The following is a 19579-nucleotide window of genomic DNA, read 5'->3' on the forward strand; positions in this document are numbered from 1 at the left end:
AACTACTTTGGTTTTCTGTATGTGGCTGCAAAAACCATCTCAAGCACACCAGCCTGGGCAGTCCAAGAAAGGATGATATAGCTGATGTACCACTTGAAGAATGGTAGTATCAACCCCAACTACAGTTAGCAACAAGCTAGGTTTTTACTCCTTAATACCCAGCAACAGTTTAAGAGCAAGCAACCTGTGCAATTTATATAGGAAGTACAAAAGATTATCAAACTAGAAGCATTCAGCCCTCTGAAGAATAACTTTTAACAGCAAATGAGAACAGCCTGGTGTAGAGTATCTCAGCCTCTTGCAGATGAAGGTCAGATAACATAATGTCTTTGCAAAGGATATAGTTAGCAAGAGAGGCATCTGTGCTGTTCTGGGGGAACACCAGCTTCATTGAAACCTCTGTAAACACGGTTCAGAAGGGCACTGAGTCATCAATGAAATAATTTTGGACACATAGCACAGTAATGATCTTGTATTTCTGTCATCACAACCCTGTATCATAGTTGTGTGTTGACAATTGTAATTCCATCACTACAACTAAATAATTTAGTCTTCTGGAAATGTTTCAAAAAGTTGCTCTGGCAGATCAGAAGCCTGAGGTAAACACTGAAATATCCTCACATTTTAAAATGTATAAATGGCCTATTTTTAAAACAGTATTGCATTTCAGTTATCAGCAGATGGCCGTTTTCCATAAGCCTGATGCAAATTTCTACTTTGTGATGTGTTACATTCTAGTGATATCCTGGTAATCTGCAATAAAATCCAGCAACCACCTGCTTAAGCATTTGCAAAATTTGACGAAGGTTAGTGATGGTAATTTACAAAATTTAGCATGTAATCAATAACACTACAAACAATTCATTTTTAAAAAAAGAAGCATTATCATGACTCAAAATTCAACAGCTGAAAATTAGAAGTGCTGGATTTACAATGTTAATATAAACATAATTCAAAGCCTTTGCACTAACGTATTGAAATGGATACTACAACTGCAATGTTTCTCCTCTGCACAGATGGGAAGCGTGCACCTATTTCCTGTACTCACGTATATTCAGATCTACTCACTCCTTTCTACGCTTCTTTCCCATTCTCCTCTATCCCCAACTCTTTGTTCCACGGCCCGCAGCCAGGTCTCACCAATACCCTTCTCAGCCACCCTCTCTCCCCAAACTCACAGGTTGCCATTCTCACGTAACACCTTGTTACACACCCAGCTTCCTGCCCAAGGAACACTCCCAGTGGCCTCTGCTACCCTGTCCTTCCATGCCACCTCCTCACTTCAAGTCCTGCTCTCACCTTCCAGCCCACCTTCCAGACTCCTTTGTAACTGCCAGCCAGAGTCTACCGTCCCTTGTGCCTTTTCCTGATTTCCAAGTCCAGCTCTCATCCTTTACAACCTTTAATCAGAAAGCATGATCTTCAGAAACTGACAAGGCTGGACTGGATGGGCAGGAGTGGGAATTTTCTGGAGCCAGAAAAGAGCAGGCATCTTCACACCTTGTCACAGTGACTCTAGTCTAAACCAAAAACTCAGGGAAATAACTCTGAAACACTTCCACTAATCTCTAAGACAACGCACACTTGGTGAAGCTTTAGCTGCAGTGATCTAGACAAATCTTTTACTGAGCACTTGCAAACATTTTTGCCTCCTTCCCTGAACACTTTAACAAGATGAGTTAAAACAAAATCACATAAATGCTAATACCCTGGCAAATTTCATATTCTGTTGGAAACCTGCATGGCAGTGGAAACAATCACCAGATGTTCTTGCATTTTTAACACAAGGAAACTTTGTTTCACTAGCTTCATCTGTGGAAACAAATGTAACATTTAGTCTGATAATTTTCCTGAGAAATCCAGTTTATGAAAGACTGCAATTGAAATGGTTAAAGACTTCCAAAGCTAGAATGCAACAGGAGTTACATTAGGAAGCAACCTTAACAGATGCCAGTATCAGTTCCACCTTAAAATATTAATGCTGTCCTACAATTCAATAAATAATTTTTAAATGCTTTATTATAAAGGTAAATTTTGGACCAAAATTTTGGAGTTTCCTTGGACAAACCTAGTATTTTAACAGGGTTATCTATTTCCACCTTATTTTGTTCAATGCTCTATACTTCAATAACAAAAATTGTGTTTATTATTACGGTAGCAGGCATTAATATTTGACTGTTCATTACAACACCTTTTCATTTAGCTGAAAATAGTGAAACAACACAAGCACAAACAAGCAATGACACACTCAAAGTTCTTAAGATATTAAGTAATGCCAGTGATTCTTAGTCATCACACACTCATCACATTTTAACTTCATTTAGAAATATTTAACTCTAAAACAGAGATATATGGATATTGCAGAAAGAAACATCTGAACAAAGCTAATTTGTGTTTAAAAATAAATGTAAACACCACAACCATTTCTGCTTCAATTTCAGGTTCACCTTCTAAAGCTAAATATTTACATATATATTGGTTTAAAATATTTTGTATAATATCAACTTGCACTGATAGAAGTACCTTTTTCTATGTGTATATCAAGACAGCAGTTCAACAGCATGGAGCAGCACGCCAAACAGAATTTCAGACCACGAAATAGAGAAGTGGACTGTGGATGACTTAATGCTACTGTGGAAACTGTTACCTGTTACCGTGGTTGCTTCCAGCTCACATAACATACCTGTAATGCCAGATTCTGAATTCTACCACAACTCTTTGCTGACATATGCCTTATAAAAAGGCATACTTACTGGGGATACTTACAATAAATATAAGTATCTTGGGATCTTTAAGCTACTCCGTTATTAATTACGCACATTCAAATAAAGACCAGCAGCCCCACTGCAGCTTCACCATACTAACTAACAATAAGAAACCACCCTTAGTTTAGGAGAGTTTACAGTCAAAGCAGGCAAGACAAAGAAAAGATATTCACAGAGAAGCAGGGGGAGTTATTCTGAGTCAACACAAGGCAACACACCCCAAGTCCCAAACAGCTCTGGTGCCATCTCTATTCTACCAGCAAGGCCCCTATTCAACCAAGATGCTGGTTTAATGCCTCACCTGGAGAAAAAAAAAAAAGTCATGACAAATAACAATACTGAAAAACTGAAGGCAAATGAAACCAGTTTGGTTGGTTGTTTTTTGTCCTCGAGGATTTTAGATACCAACTACATCCTTTCAGAAGTTTTCACTTGCAAAAAAAAAAAAGACAATACTCCCTAGTCAACTTTAAGATCTAGGACAAACATTTATACATATGTAGGGTATATCTAAGCATACTAAAAAATACTTCTTTCTGCATTTCTTTAAATTCGGCAGGACTGAAAAGATTTCTGCCAATTAATATTTTAATGTCAATGACAAGTTTTCATGTATGATTACAACAACAGAGGCGGAATATGTAAGCCAGTTTCCAAAGTCTTGATGAATATTTCTATTCATGAGAAATAGTAAAAATGTAAATCTTCAGATCATATATGTCATTCATGCAGAAGGTTAATCTATTTGGCAAATCCTGACATAGGACTGACTAATGCAGACTAGCACCACTGTAAAAACACTCTCTTTGCCAACACCAGATCCCCACACCAAACCTCTGTCCTTCCATCATAGAGAATCTTTGAATTCAGAGATCATAACATTTCCCTACAGAGTACATAAGTTCATGTATTATTGCTACATGTAACAGAAGAGCTCTAATAGGCTTTTCCATGCTATTTAGGAACCAGAAATTCATGGCACAAGTAAAACCTGCAACTAGAAATACTATACAATGTGATAAAGACAATAAAACATAAACAAGAGGAAAAAAAACAGAAGCAACATATCGAACTACTTAGAGCTCCAGAACAAAAATACCTCATTACACCCCATCATAGCTGTCCAATCCCATTACAAAGCCTCTCTCCATGTCCCCTCTTCACACAAACGTAAAGCATAGACATTTCTGCCTTTGCAAACATTAACTCCTCAATCTATAGATTCTTCTTTCAGTAGCTTTTGTTTATGTGTTCATTGACAGACTACAAATCCATAGATTGTGGAGGAACACACAAAAATATCTTCTGAAAGGAACGTCCTGCAATTGTTTCCACACAGAACCACGTCCTGGTATGTCCAAGACTGATCAAGGACAAAAATACATTTTTATTTTCCAAAATAGGCTGGAAATGGGGGGAGGGAAAGGATGATGGTATTTACCTCCAAAAATCCCTCAGGAATGAACTCTGGCTTTTTTTCTCTAAGAATAAAAACTTGAAGTTTCTAAAAGCATTTTGAGGATGCAATACATTGTTAATGTTACTTTTATTGTATACATTTGTCCTAACTGATTTTTCAGCCCATACGGCATTTTTCAAATATGATTTTTCAGGAGCAAGGAATATTAAAATATCAGGCAGATAAGTTACATAATCTTTGTGTTTTTTTCATTAGGAGGCTGCAGAAGAGCATTATCTGTGCTGACAGTGTCTGGACATTTTGACTAATCTTTTTATACTGCTTCAATTTAATAACATCCAAGCCTGCAACACACTCTGTGCCTGATAAGCAGCTCACACAAATCCAGGGAAAAAAATTTCTTTGAAGTAACTACGTTTTTTACACTGGAAATACCATGCATCAGTCACACCATAAATTACATACATTGATCGTGCCCCAGCCCCCTCAGCTCGACTATGGATTCACGTTCATGTTCTAACTCATGTTGCTAAAATCAGCAGTACAGCTCACTGATAACATACCAGCAAACCTCTCTATTAAAAAAACTGTGAATGTCAAAGTGACTCCAGAAAAACTGACCTTTCCCTTTCAAAGGATACCTTCACCTATATAATTTAATGTAAGATTTCAAAATAAGCTATAAAAATATATTAGATTTTTCAAAGAGATAAATAATCTTTAGATCTATGGAATAGAGTAGAAGTGTTTCCAGTCTAAAAGCTGCATCCAGGCATGATGGTCACTATCCAGGAGCATGACCATTAAAGCTTCCCACTGAAATTTTTTCTTTAAGTTAGGAGAGATACATCATTTTAACTGAGACACACAGTAACTCTTTAAATGTTGTAACTATATTTCACATATACTGTCTCAACACCCCTCCAGACAACAGTATGGGAAAATGTCAGGTTTGTAAGGTTGACTAGTACTTCACAAAGCCCACTTGAATCAGGAAAGAGGAGGATTCACCCAAAGAAGATTTGCAAACTCTACCTCAGCATCTCTGAAGCCATAAAGCTGAGGACACTCTTTATGGCTACAGGTGTCATTGCTACCACCAGATGAAAGTTTTATGCAGATCTCCACTAGAATCCATTTAAGAGAGTTTCTCCTTAAGATACTTTGATCTAAGCACACTGGGTTGCTGTGCTTACTTTTCTAAGACTTTAGCCATTCACAAACACTGTTCACCTTTGTGGTTTGTCTACTGTTACCAAAGAAATCAGTTATGCAACTTTTTCAAGGTTAAATTAATTAAAAAATATGCCATGTTAATATTTGATAACGACATTCCACTCTGTTCTATTGCAAGGCTGCAATATTTCACAGGATTAACAATAAGGATTTATTACACTTCCCAAAACATCTTCTGACCAGGGGAAACACATACTTTCTTTGGTGGCAAGACACAGTACACTCTTCTACATTACAAGCTGCACACACCTTCAACACTGACAGCTGAGGCCATATGCAGTAGCAAAGATGGAACTGCAGAAATGGTGTTTACCTGCTTGTGAGAATTTATGGAAGTATACTGGTGTGCTTGTTGCAGGGCCAGAGATCATTCAGGAAGGAGATGCAACATTAGGGTGACACTTGCTGACTGTCTTGTAATGAGATGATATTTAATCCTAGTCTTGATTGCATACAAAACCTGTTCCCCATTCCATCAGTGCTATTTCCTCACATGTATGTACAGTGCAGGCACAAGTTGACACTTGTTCTAAAAGAACAGAGACACTCATGGGAAAATACCTAAGGGTGGGGATTGCCAGTGTTGAACTTTTCCTTTGCCAGCGAGGCTTGGCCCAATATCCTGCTCTTCTGCTGGTTACCCTGCAGCTCCGCTCAGTCTTACTCACTGGCCTCATGTACACAACTTCAAGCCACGCAACCCTTTTTGTTTCTCTAATTCTTCTTCTACATAGAAATTACACTTTGAGGAACAAATTAAGTTTAGCAATAGTGGAACACAAATATTAAGAGAAAGTGCAATATTGTCCTACTGTAAAATTATTTTAAAAGTCACAATTTAAGCCTTTCAAACTTGGCTCTCTCTTTACTTCTTCGCATCTGGTATTACATATGATTTTGGTGAAACCCTTCTTATGAACTCACTATTCTGCTTACTACACAAATACAAACTTTGAATCCTATCTTCCCTTCTCCTCCCCAAAATGTTAAATGCCCCATTGTTAAAATAAGCAAACAAGTTACTCATTTATCCAAGACAAACAGCTCATCTGTTTACGCCAGTCAACGTAAAGGGTTAACAAACACATAGTTGCATCTAATGCTGCAAGCCACAACATTCATATCCTAAACACTTGACTTCCAAGCACAAAGAAAGAAGCAGAACGTGTAAAGTATGCACCTAAAGCAGCACGGTATCTTCTAATTTTGCTGTGCAGAAAATAATATATCCTCTTTAGAAGTTATACACCATCAGTGTATACAGCAAGTGCTACAAGAATACAATAAACAATCACATTATACAAATCATCTGCATCTAAAGTGCTGAATGTATTGCAGTACTATAATACCAGCCCTTATCCTACAACAAAATCTCTTAGGCATAGCCTTGCCATCAGCAAATTCACAGCTCACTTTAATGAAAATTATATCTGAGAAGATAATTTGGCTCTTAATCCAAGGATATAATTTAGCCCTTAAGAATACAACGGAGAAAAATATCATTAAGCTCAGTAGTTCTATTTCCTTCATTTTCCTACACTACTAATTTAAACTGTCCCAGAATTAGGCATGTGCATAACTGATGACCACATTTATCCCAAAAGGTGTACTAGGTCAGACAATGGATCTCCCTATCTCAGCACACCATCTCAACAGTGGATGGCCAGGGAAGCATATAAGAACAAAGCTAGTATGTAGTGATAGATCTCCAGAATGCTGGGGTTTAAAGCCATCTAAGGTTCAGGAATTTGCTGAGTCAAAGGTGGCACCTTTGAATCTGGAAGAAGAAGAAAATATAGATCAGATAATCCAGCTCCTTCCAGGTGAATACATCTTTCTGCAGAAAAACTGAATATGTACAACAAAACATACAAATTCTGATAAGAAGTTTCCTTTTTAACTATGCAAAAACAGTCTGTAATTGCAGTTTCTCTGCACCAAATTGTTCACCTGTACATGTTTTCAATAATGTTCACGATGTTGGCTTTAAAAATATGCCTTGTGATTACATTAAAGGCTTACAGTATTGTATGACTAAAAAATTGAAGTGATCCAAAGAGCACTTACCTAATTTGGGTGTCATGTACTGCATACAAATCACATCCTTCCTTGATCAAGACTTAAAAAGCAAACTCTGCAAATCATGTTAAGCCATAATATTGACAGGTGAAGGCCCATTTCATAATAGAATAACTGAGCTTGGTTGGACACTGTTACGTATTTACGAAGGTATCACAGGCTGTCATACATTCTCATGGAGTACAGCAACAGCCACCTGCAAATTTTAGATTTTTTTAGATTTGCCTCTCATAACTTATCATGTATTAAAACAACACCCCACTAAACCTAACAGCACCACCAAGCCAACCTTGTTGTGTAAGAAACAATGCTTCTTCTACCTCTCTATGCATTACAACACACTGAATCTACCATGGAAGCAGTGCATTGGCTAATCTTTCTCTCTTTGCACAGAAGGAGGAGGTTGAAGGGAGAGAAAAGCAGAAGTGGGGTACCACGTACTGATACATGTATCAATAAACAACAGCTTGAACTCTAGAACTAGGGAACTGTAAAAGTCTGACTGCTGATAGAAATCAGATTTTTTTTTCTGGTTTCTGCATGACCTTTACACAGGAGCAAGGGCAGTAAATAAAGACTATCAAGATCTGTCTTCACCGGGAGAAGAGTTTAGGAATAGCAAACACCAAGCACACAAAAGTTTCCACAATCACACTGTGTCTTGGAAAAAAGATATGCCTTAATTTTTGCTCATTTCCCAAAGAGGGATGTAAATCTCATGTAGAAAGTTTCAATACAAATGGAATGAGTTACAATAATTTCATTTTCTATTTTGCCTAGTGCATCAATTCAAGAATGTTTTTACTGTATCTTCAGGGCTTCTTAATTTTCCTGTTTATTTTAATAACAGTAGTTTCATGCCTAGAGTTCCATGTACTGAGATAAATAGATCAAGGCACCTCCACCAAAACCCACTGTGCACCCTGTGAATCATAGTCTTTCTTGGTCTGTTATCATATTTGCCATTCAGACATACACACTGATAGCAGCCCACTGTAATGTGAAATTTGAGCTGACTGTAGAGGTAGAGGTGCAGGTAGAAACACACTAAGACAGCAGTCATTTAATCAAATTCCAGCCAGTTCCAAATTTTTCCTTTGTTTAAATGAACACAATGCTACTGTCTTCCATTGATCAAAAATAAACATGGCATACAGAATATGCAGACAGAAAGGAAGGAAAAGGGGGAGAGCATGATGAAGAGGTGAGAAACACAGATGTATAAACCATATGTACAGCCTTTACCCAAGGCTTTCTGTCTTCAATTACAGCAAGCAAAGGAGTACCATTCACCAATAGGAAAAAGCCTAATATGAGCACACAAATTACAGGGAGTTTGTTGAGTAATTAAAGGTTAGAGGTGAGCAACTAACTGCATCTCAGAGTACTTACTCATCTTCTCCCCTATGGGAGGTGGAATATGATGCTTCTGTAAGGCCTCCATGTTTCATTCAAAACACACTGTTTTATCCAAGACCAATGCTGAAGCTGACCCAGACCTTTGAGTGACACAGGCTAAAGCACACTCAGGCAAGCAGCTCAAATTGCAAAGATGAAGACTAGCAGCAAAGAAATCATGATTAGCAGCCGAGGAAAGTTAGGAGTGTAAGATCTTCCTTGGTACATCTGCAGTCAGAAAGGCGCCTATTTCTAACTCACCTGTAGTGTCAGACTACGAATGTAAATTAAGTATTAAAGTAAGCTTGTAGAAAAAAAAAAAAAAAAAGGCCAACAAAAATGCTTCATGGTGCACAGTCACAGACTTCTTTCAGTATTTCCCATGTTAGAGCACCAGAAGAAAAAGGTATTTCTTACAACAAAAGTCTTACTTTGTGGATGTGTAAGGTAAACTTGAATAGACAGTATTTCAAGGTAGCAGTGCTACCAGTCAATACTGCCTGCTCCAAATAACAACCCAAGTGCCAAATCTTTGTGACACTCCGTGTTTTATGTGATCCTGCACAGTCTTGAAAATTAAGTGTTGAGGGGATAGAAAGCAGTGACAGCAGGCCATCAATATAACTGTAGCAAGAAGAATCCTGCCAGAAGTAACCCAGGCTTTTATGCTGAGTTTATGAACTCCATTTATGCTGCATTGCCCAATACCCAATTTCTAAGCAATTATTTGAAAAAGATACACAGAGTTAATGAAATTGAACTCTTTTGTACTTAAAGGAGGAACACATACGGAATTTCTCTCACAAGAACTGCCCGGTCACAAACTCACTGTTCCTCTTGCATGGCAGGGTACGCACTTGCTTAGGTCTCACACATTTACTTTGCTTCCCCCTAGACTGTTGTCCCCCTCACTGGCCTACTGATTTATTTCCCATCCTATACCTCAGTGTCTCCTTTCTCTGTACAATTAACTCCAGAAACTGTTAATTCTCATTCTGTCAAGCACATTCGACCTAGCGTTCCTAAAAACCCAAACATATTTAGTAAACAAAGGATATATTACAGTAAAAGGTGTATTAAAGAAATGGGTAAAAAGGAAAGAGAAGCACTTCAGTTAAACTTGGACAATACAGACTGCAGATTCAATCTTCTACAAAATGACCTTAATCAAATGCTTGGGATTTCATAGCATAACTAAATTAGCAGTTCTCAGTAGAGCTCATAAGGATGACATATCTAAGACATTTCAGTAACTGCCAAAATATGCCACTTCTAAAATACTTATTAAGCATTTGCGTAACATCTGATATGGCTTTAATTTCAAATTTATTAAAAACACACACACAATCATGTTATACAAAAACCAGGCATACCCATAAGAAATAACAGCTTACTATGGTTTCCAATGGAAAAGCAGAAAGTTTCCCATGGCTTGTTTTCTTTTAGGCAAGGAAGGAAAGTAATCTGATTTATTTAACCTAAAGAAACCACATCACCTTGGCTAAATACAGGCAAACACAACTTCTGCCAATGTTGTTGTCTTACCAACAAATATTTGTCATCTTCCACTCACCCCACTTCCTCCTAAATTAGTTACCATCTGCTTAATCTCAACTGAGATCTCCATATTTCACCTACTGCAAAGATGAATGTTGGGTATAAACACAGTTCTTGGGAGGCAAGGGAATCTCTGCTGCAGGATAACAGAAAAAATGTCTCTACATAGTTACAATCATTTACTTTTCACCACTTATTCAGAGTATTGCAGCAAAAAAGTTCAGATCATTTCCTGACTGGCATTGCAAGTTACAGCAAGATACACATTCTATTAATTTTTAATTGCATTGCTTGCAGACTGAAAGCCCAAAAGGGGAGAGTTTCTTTTTAAAGCGTAAAGAAGGGCACTAAAACTGCTTACCTCACTCAGCTCTGCAGGGGAGTCATTTCCATATTTCATAGCAACTCCAGAATTCATGATTAGACTTCTCAGGGCTTGACGATTTCTGCAGATCTTATTGCTTCAAAGCTTTGTTCAACTGATTCAATACCTTCTTATCCAGAATTTTTCCGTCATACACATTTTGCTCTAGCCAGCCATTTTTACTCCACATTTATATTTTAAATTAATGCTGTGATAGTTTAAATTAATGCTGCAAGATCTTCTGAAAGAGCCAAACTCTGTTTTGACTTCACAGACAATCCATTGCTGTGAGAGACTTGTTAATACTGTTTAGTGCTCAGAGAATGCAGGGAAGGAACTGCTTGCCAGGGCTGTCTTAGTCCATTTGCAAGTCGTGCTTCATCTCTGCTGTCTTTTTTATGCTGCTCTTTTCCACAACTCTGTTTAAGGGCATCTCCCAATGCCACTTAATGTACTCAGAAAAATTTGGTGAGCTTCATGCAAATTCACAGAGAAATTAAAACAAGAGTGCTGCTACAGTCTTCAGTGTTTGGGAAGGGAGAAGGGAAAAGAGAAGAAAGCTCCCCTTCCCGAGACAAACCAATGCTGCACTTCACGCTAAAGTTTCCCCTGCCAGTGAGCCTGGAGTTTAAGTGGTTTATGATCAAACACAGCTGTCTTGCTGCTGGCTAAAGGGTGCATGGAAGGGGCGGTACTAAAATGAGAGTGCAAGTGGGAGGGAGAGAGCTACAGAGAGTTCATTTTGGAATTACAGGCATCTTTCCAGCCTTCTGCATACTAATTGCTATACACAAAACTATAAAGCTAAGTAATAGGAAATGCCACCTGGATAACAATAAATGAGATTCCTATTTCCCTGTTCTCATGTGTAATTAAGTAAGGGAAGTTGGGGGGCTTTAGGGGATGGGGGTTATAATGATTTCAAAAGGTCACTGTAAGCCCAAAAGCACCATTAGAAAGCTGCAGATTTTACATAACACCCTGACATTTTACAAAGACCTCAGGGAGATGCTGCTGGAAGAAGGGGAGAAAGAAGCATTTGCTTTCGACATTCAACTAATAATCTAGAAAAATCCTTAACAAGCTGGATTTGTGGACATGCTGCACCCATTGCAAGAACCAACAACTCCCTTTCCCCTTCTCTCCAACCCCTAAAATACAGTGACAGCCCCCCACACTTTGTGATGCTGGATTATGATGTACTTTTGGAGTTAGAAGTCGGAAACACTATTCTGCAGCTGAAATTTACCTGATCATCTTAATACAATGTATTATTAAAGTGTCAAATGAGTTCAGAAAAACAACCCAAAACATGAGGAACAGGAATGAATGCCATACAAGCTGTGGCACAATTCCTGCACCCTGGCAAAAACATTTGCATGGGAAACAACGCTCTCCAAGAGCAACATTTCAAAAATCATCCTGTGATAATTTTTCCTCCTCTGCTAATCACAGATTAATATCAATATGCAAACATAAGGATAACTCATCCAAACGACAATATAGCAAGTGCATTAAGAACAAGAACCAAAAGATAGATATACATATTGCTCTAGCTAAAAAGCAGTAGCATTTTCTGGGTCCCTGTCCTTCCTCCATGCCCAGCGTGAGGAACTGCAACTCGCCTCTGGCTCAGGGGGTAAGGGTTTCTGTATTTCTCCTGTTCTCCAGTTTGCTTTCTAGTAGACTGTATTTTTGGATTTCCCTTCCTCTTTTCATGCCCACCTTGCATTGCCTCCATTCTTCATTATTCTCCTCGAGAGCATCCTCCCTGCCTCACATTTACGTTCAATTCTGTCCCTACGTTTACTGCTTTCTGTATATTCCACCCTACTCATCTGCTTTGTTCCCGTCACAGGTTTCCATTTATCGCCCCTCAAACACCGGCAACGGGCTGCACTGCTCTCTGCTGGCAGATCGCTGCGCTCGCCGCCACGGCACACGGCCCCGCGCCGCACCGGGCAAACCCCGCACTTTCCCCCTCCAGTGGCAGGAAGCCAGGAAGATGCAAAGTCCTCCAGGCTACAGTATGGAACAGTATATCCACAGCAGTTTCGTGCACTGATCTCCTGTGCATTAAAATGTGATTAACAGTGTTTTATACCCAGGAACAAAGGTACTGTACAATGATTTACCTCATTTCTCCTACATGAGAAAAAAAACGACTTCAGTTCATAAATTTGTGCAGCTGACACAGTACATTTTAAAATGTTTTATCTCTTCCAGGTTATGCCTCCACAAATGGGAAGGTGACAACATTTTTGTATTTTGTATCACTACCGCTATCAACTTTTATATTCCTTCTTATAATCTGCTTAGAACCCGCTATGATCTGATCTTTGTCCAGTTCTGCCACATGTATCACAGGTTCACCAACAAAGAGATGAGTCTCAGAATTACTTAAGAATAAAGTTCTAAGGCTCTCCTTTTCTAAAGGAAATGCCATATTAATTATGGCTTCAATATACTGCATTTCCCATACTATATCCCTATATTGCCAAATACTTCCGAGCTGACTATAAAGAGGCATTCAGAAATCAAAAGTTTTGATTTGTTCTCCTCACTCACCATTGTTGTCCATTCCTGGCAGACTAGCCATCAGACAGACCAGAGCACAGAGCACTACAGATGCATCCCAAGCGTAATGGTGCAGGACGCTTGAGGATCTGATACTGTACCCATATGCAGCACAGGATTTTTTTTCTGCCTCTTTCCTACTACATACAGTAACACGGTGGAAAGAGAGATACTAGCTGAAAAACAACAGCAAAATTCAGTTTCAGATGTGCATAGGAAGAGGGGAGATATATGCAGATACTTACAGAACAAGGTTTATTTAAAATTTAAAAATTAATTGCAACTCGTGCAAATTAATGAAACAGCTAAACCAAACTCTAAAGAAAAATAATTTTGCTTTAACCCACTGCAGTCTCTGCATGCTTGCACTGAGTGGTGCAGGATTACACATTTCTCAGCTCGAAAGCATCAACTGTTACTTTTAGCTAACTCATAGGTACTGCACTGCTTGTTTCAACGTCCTTATAAACTTTGCAGGCATTTCCCTATTGTGGAGGGCTAGCTAAGAGTAAACATACCTATTCTTCTGAAATAGTTACCATTAGATCACATTTTTTAACTACTCAGTAGCATCAAGAACATATTCTGAATACCTGAAGATGTAGAACTTGTTCCTCTCTGAATTGTCAAATTACCTTGCATTTCTCTGAGTACATTTACTAACTGAATGAAAACATTACAACATGAAATTAAATTCCCAGATAGACTTGGCCAATTGCCTCCAGACAGTTTCACTGTTTTCAAATACACATTAAGTGATCTAATACAGTAGCAGGGCACTAAGAACCTTGTTGAAGCCGAAGTATATTTTCCCATTGGCTTGTCCCAAAGGCAGGCTTCAAGGAAAACAAAAGGAAAATCTCAAGTATGCCAATCTTGCATTGTCAGGAAAAGAAGCGAACACCCTGTGATCCAGCAAGAGAGAGGTGCCTGTTGGACTTAGGCCCTGTCTGTTTGGCAGCTGACTGTTCATTCTCTCTCTCCTTCAGTTCCTCACCTAGGACAGCGATGCTCCCTTGCCCTCAACCTTGCACCTGTCTTCTCTCTTAGCCTCGAGAGTCAGGTAGGGGGTCAGGATGCGAATGGGAAGAGGAATGCACACATGTATGTTTCTCAGACCAAGAGGACATGGCCTCAGTGGATGCTTCAGTGTGTACTATGATACAAACAAGAAGGGGGAAACCAGAAGCTGGACAAAACTGACTTGTCACTGAGGCTTTCAGAAACAACATCCACCAAACGCATTCTGTCAAGTCAATGACACTGGCCTGAGCTTCCACCCAATCTCAGTGCATTCTGACCAATTACTGCTTTCTGTACCTCTAACGCACTCATGATGCATACTGCTTGTAGGCAAGTGCATTTGCACTGACAGATTCTTCCCAAGATAATTTCAGAATCATCCAGTAACAACCATTAGTGTGGCCAGTTTGCTGATTGTTGATCTAATAATCCTATGGCCACTCTGTTCCATCTGTTTACTCTTACTAAACATTGACATGTATCTGAGATTCACTGAGGAGTCTACCTTTTGATTTTATCTGAATAATCATTTAATAAGATTGACTCTATCACCTGGTGTAAAAGGATTCTTTTGGGATAAGATACAAGTCTCTTGCCCTTCTCAGCTTTACTTTTGAAACTACCACAGAATATGGAAAAACCTAGCACTGAAGTTATTTTACAAGGCTTCTCCCTCATAATAAGTCTCAGTAATTACAATATTTCTTAACAGTTATTGAAGTAGGTAAGACAACTGCCACATGTGAATGTTCTTTCCTTGTTCTGACAGCTGGAAAGTGAAAACTACAGCATAAAAGCAATTATCTATTAAATATGTATTTATCACACATTCTTCAGCATAGTGTGCACCACTTGCTGTGAAGCAGTTTCACTCTGCACACCAAGTGCATGATTAGCTGATCATAATTCCAAGATATATGAAATAAGGCCTTCTTAGTTGGTTCTGTTTAATTAGCTCTGTAACTGAAATGCAACTAGTTGAAGTCCACTGAGCATTTAGTTCATGTTTATTTGTTTCAGTATCACCTCTACAGTTAAAGCAGCATCCTGCACAATCCTCCACAGAAATAAATTACACAGACCTTTGAATATTGCAAATGTACTACACACAATCTGAGTACAACACAGTTTTGTTCTCACTCTGGCATACGTGTCATGCCAAAGTCTAAATTTCCATGGACAAAATAGTAGCTCTCAAAAGGCTGAACATGAACCATGAAGGCTGAACTTGGAGGTGGAAATTCAATACAGTAGTTGGATAATGTTTCCAGAAAATTCTCTATTCAATAGCACTAATGCACTATGGTTTAAAAAGGAGAGTCTGAAAGGGATGGTAGGTTCTTCTTGATGCAAACTGTTCTCATTCATTCTAGCGAAGGTTATACACCTAGGTTGAGGGAAAAAAATCCAACTCATTTGAAACAATTGCAGGTAACATATTGAAGAATGAAGCTCCCTCTCTAAAGAAAACACAAGCAAACTTCTCTGCATTCCTTCAATCACACCATCCCAATTAGTCTAAAATAGATAACATGTCTAGAATAATGTAATTTCCAAATAGCACTTTAATCAGCTACTCTCACCTGTTCACCCTTCCTGTAAGACTTAATCCACTTAAAAAGTTACGTCCTTGACCTGACCAGTCTCCTTGGGGGTTCACATTTGATGCCTTTTTCTATCCTCCAGTATTTCACGCCATGAAGCTACTCACCAACCTGTCAAACAGCCACTCTCATTTTCTGTCATTTCGTCCAAAGCTATCACATTCACTTTGATTCCCTCTGACCCCACATCAGCTCAGGACAGAAGAAGGGCCAGGGAGTCAATGTGTGCTTGCTATTCATGTTAAAAACTTGTCTGTGAGGACAACAGGGAGAGACAGTAGCAATTTCTATGCTCCTTTCATGTTGCAGCCACCTAATCACCATCACTCCCCATTCACTTCTTGCTTAAAAACACAAACAAGGCCATTCTATAAACCACAATTCATGCCTTCATACTTCCGCTTAGCTTCCCTTTGTTGTCCACCACTCCCTCAGTTCAGTCATGTATTCCTCCAGTTACTAACCGCAGGGTAAATCCACTCATTTCACTTCCAGGCCTTACAATCTTGGTAGCCATTCTGATTTAATTTCTCTAGATACAGCCTGTGGCTTTCCATACTTACTGCACTAAAAATATAACCACTATTAGTAAAACGCCTCTGGATTAATCCTACCTTTTAGATATCTGCTCTTCTACTTTATCAGAATTTATCAGAATTTATCACATTTATCAGTTGTGAACTGAATCTCAAGAAAATTCTTACTTCCATATGGAATATTTGCCAGAAGTCCCCTGCTAAGTCTCTCCTACTTTTCCAATGCCTGGTAGCGAGATTTCCTCATCTACATTCTCTCCTTACTCTTGAACACTCCTGGTTTTGTGTCTTGTCCTTCATACATTCTCATTTCCATTTCCCATCCCCACTCCACAGTCACGATCTTGTCTCTGCCAACATCCAGCAAACCAATTCATCAGCTGCCCATTTCTCTTTAACTCTGAACTCTTCCAAGACATCTACGTGTGGTCAGTCTGCAAGTATTTTCCTGAATTATAAGGTTTTTCTCCACTCCGACTTCCATTACCACTGGCATATTGAACACACAACTCCCTGACCTGGATCAGTGACCATGTAAGTGCTCACCATGACACAAAGAAGCAGGGGTGGATTCTGGCCCCTGGTTTACATCAGAGCTGTACTTGGCCACTTCACCCCCCACCTACCCAAGCATCCCATTTGACCAGCTGTGTTAAGATCTCTTCTGAATGTTTAACAGATGAACTGACAGATACTTTCTGACTACATGTGTATATATATACACACACATAAATATACATATTTGTGTATAAATAGTCTGTGTGATGTTTACGTACTACACATACTTAAATAAGTATACACATATATACACCTATATACATGTGTGTATACACACTTATCTATCTAAAAGTACATATATATGTATGTATATATAAGTACTTGAAAGTTTGGATTCACTGAAATGTTCCATTTGAAACATTTTCAATCAGACGAATTCTGGCAAATGCAAGGCAAGTGTCTGACAGATCCCTATTTGAAGCTCCATACGACTTTTGGCTGACAGGAACATTTAAATAACAAGAGCATCAACTTCACTGAGCATTTATGGGGTTTGGGGAGCTTTCATTTTGGCAGAAATTGTAACAAAAATTACTTCAACAATGGTGTGAGCTGAAATGATATATCTAAAAACTCTGGTGAATCAAAGCCCCTAGCTTTCTGCCAGATCTATTTTCCTATCAACAAATTTAAGCCTGCAATTGAATTCCTACAGCCCTCATCTGAAGTTTATTTTACTTGCTATCTTCCTTGGCTGCACAGTTTAGTGGCTGCTCACGAAGATCAGCAAGTTACTCTACAGATCACTTCTCAAGTCCCTAACTATTTACTATTCAGTAAATATGAGTGTTTATTTTTCTAAAGGTATGTGGGTTTGGGTTTTTTTCTCTCCCTGGATAGTGACACACAAAATCCAGGCTCTCTATTCTAACCCCCAGTCTGGTCTACAAAATTCAGTGTCTTACCCTTCTAACTGCTTTGCCATGTATCTTCCAACATACATCTTCCAACACTTAAGCTTCTCATCATAGCCTTCAAGACTGCCTTACCTATGCCCCACTAATTTCTACCTCAACCTTCAGACCTGTCAGTTTCATTTTACACTGGGAGGGACAGCAAACACCCCTGCTTCAGCATTGATGATATCTCTGACTTATACTTATTTCATGTTCGTGAAAATTATTACAAAGCTAAAATCTTCACTTTCAGGCCTCATCTGGGTAGCCCCTTACTTCAATAAATTTAGAAACGAGTTGCTAAATATTTCCACTGTTTACTATCAGATAAGGGTCTATCAACCGAATAAACCAAAGCAAATAAACAAACCCCTCTCTTAAAAAAAAAAAAAAAAAGAGTCTTGTTTGTTCTGTCTTCACAATTTAGAATCCTGGCACAAGACACTTCATCATTCTGAACACCTGGCACCCCTGTAGGTGCTACAGAAACAAAGACTTTTCCTTCTTTTCTATAATGCATATCAGACAATCAATATTCATGTAAAAAATAGGTTCAGCCAATAATATGCACTTATAATCTCTTTAAAAATTCAGAGGGCAGAAAGATTAAATGTCTTTTTCTCCAGTCACTTCCCTAAAACTACCGTTTCAAGTAGGTAAAGTAATGCAAAACTCAGTGTAGGAAATGAGAGATGGTTATTTCGCATAAAGGCAGAAACCTCACTTGGGTACACCTGTGGCATTCTTATTTCATTATGAACTCTTCACAGAACAGACACTGCCCTTCCTGAAACTCAAAGTTTACTCTGATTGCTTCCTACCATGAGGAAAAGTAGAGTTTACCAATACACTGCAACATAGCTGTTATCATACCCTGTCTCCCAGCTGAGAAGTGATCATGTCACAGAATCACAGAACGATAGGGGTTGGAAGGGACCTCTGAAGATTATCTTGTCCAACCCCGCCACTTGAGCAGGCACACCCAGAGCAGGGGAGGGGGCACGGGAACGCGTCTAGGCGGGTTTTGAATGTCTCCAGGGAAGGAGACTCCACACCCTCCCTGGGCAGCCTGTGCCCCTGCTCTGGCACCCTCACAGGAAAGAAGTTTTTTCTCATGTTTAGCTGGAACTTCCTGTGTTCCAGTTTGTGTCCATTGCCCCTTGTCCTGTCATCGGGCACCATTGTGGTTTTCTATGAAATGAAGCAATCATGCTGAAACAGATCTTCACAAAAAGTAAAAACAGTAAGCGCAAGAAAGCACCTGTGCAGAAGCACTCACCTCCCATTTTCTCTGCACTGGTACCAAAATAGTTCCCCAAAACAGCTGTGCTGACGGCCATATACTCACTTCAGAAAAATCCAGAACATAAAGAGAAGCAGGGAGTTTGAACTGTGGCAGCACCCTGCACTGCCTCAGGTCAATGTCCCAGTCCTGACAGTGACAGAGAAGCGATTCCAGGGAGCAGGAGCATCTTGATGAATTTAACCATGGCACTGACAGGCTTCTGTGGAAACCCTGCCTTGCTTTGTCTTGCTTCGTTGGTAGGATAATGGTTGATTACTCCA

At 39.1% G+C, this 19579-nt stretch overlaps 1 protein-coding gene across 6 annotated transcripts in view; it reads right to left on the reverse strand.

The window, feature by feature from the left end:
* MCC (MCC regulator of WNT signaling pathway) overlaps positions 1–19579 on the reverse strand; it is a 237752-nt gene that overhangs the window by 165200 nt on the left and 52973 nt on the right. Inside the window, exon 1 of one of the 6 annotated variants that reach the window (XM_064438846.1) lies at positions 10817–11446. The exons of the other annotated variants lie outside the window; for them this stretch is intronic. Coding sequence (XP_064294916.1) covers positions 10817–10873 — 57 coding nt within the window. The 5' untranslated portion in view covers positions 10874–11446. Of the gene's footprint in view, positions 1–10816; positions 11447–19579 lie in introns of those variants that run through there. 6 annotated transcript variants of the gene reach the window in all.

The sequence above is a fragment of the Phalacrocorax carbo genome, chromosome Z (genome assembly GCF_963921805.1).
Source record: "Phalacrocorax carbo chromosome Z, bPhaCar2.1, whole genome shotgun sequence".
In the NCBI taxonomy this organism is placed as follows: domain Eukaryota; kingdom Metazoa; phylum Chordata; class Aves; order Suliformes; family Phalacrocoracidae; genus Phalacrocorax; species Phalacrocorax carbo.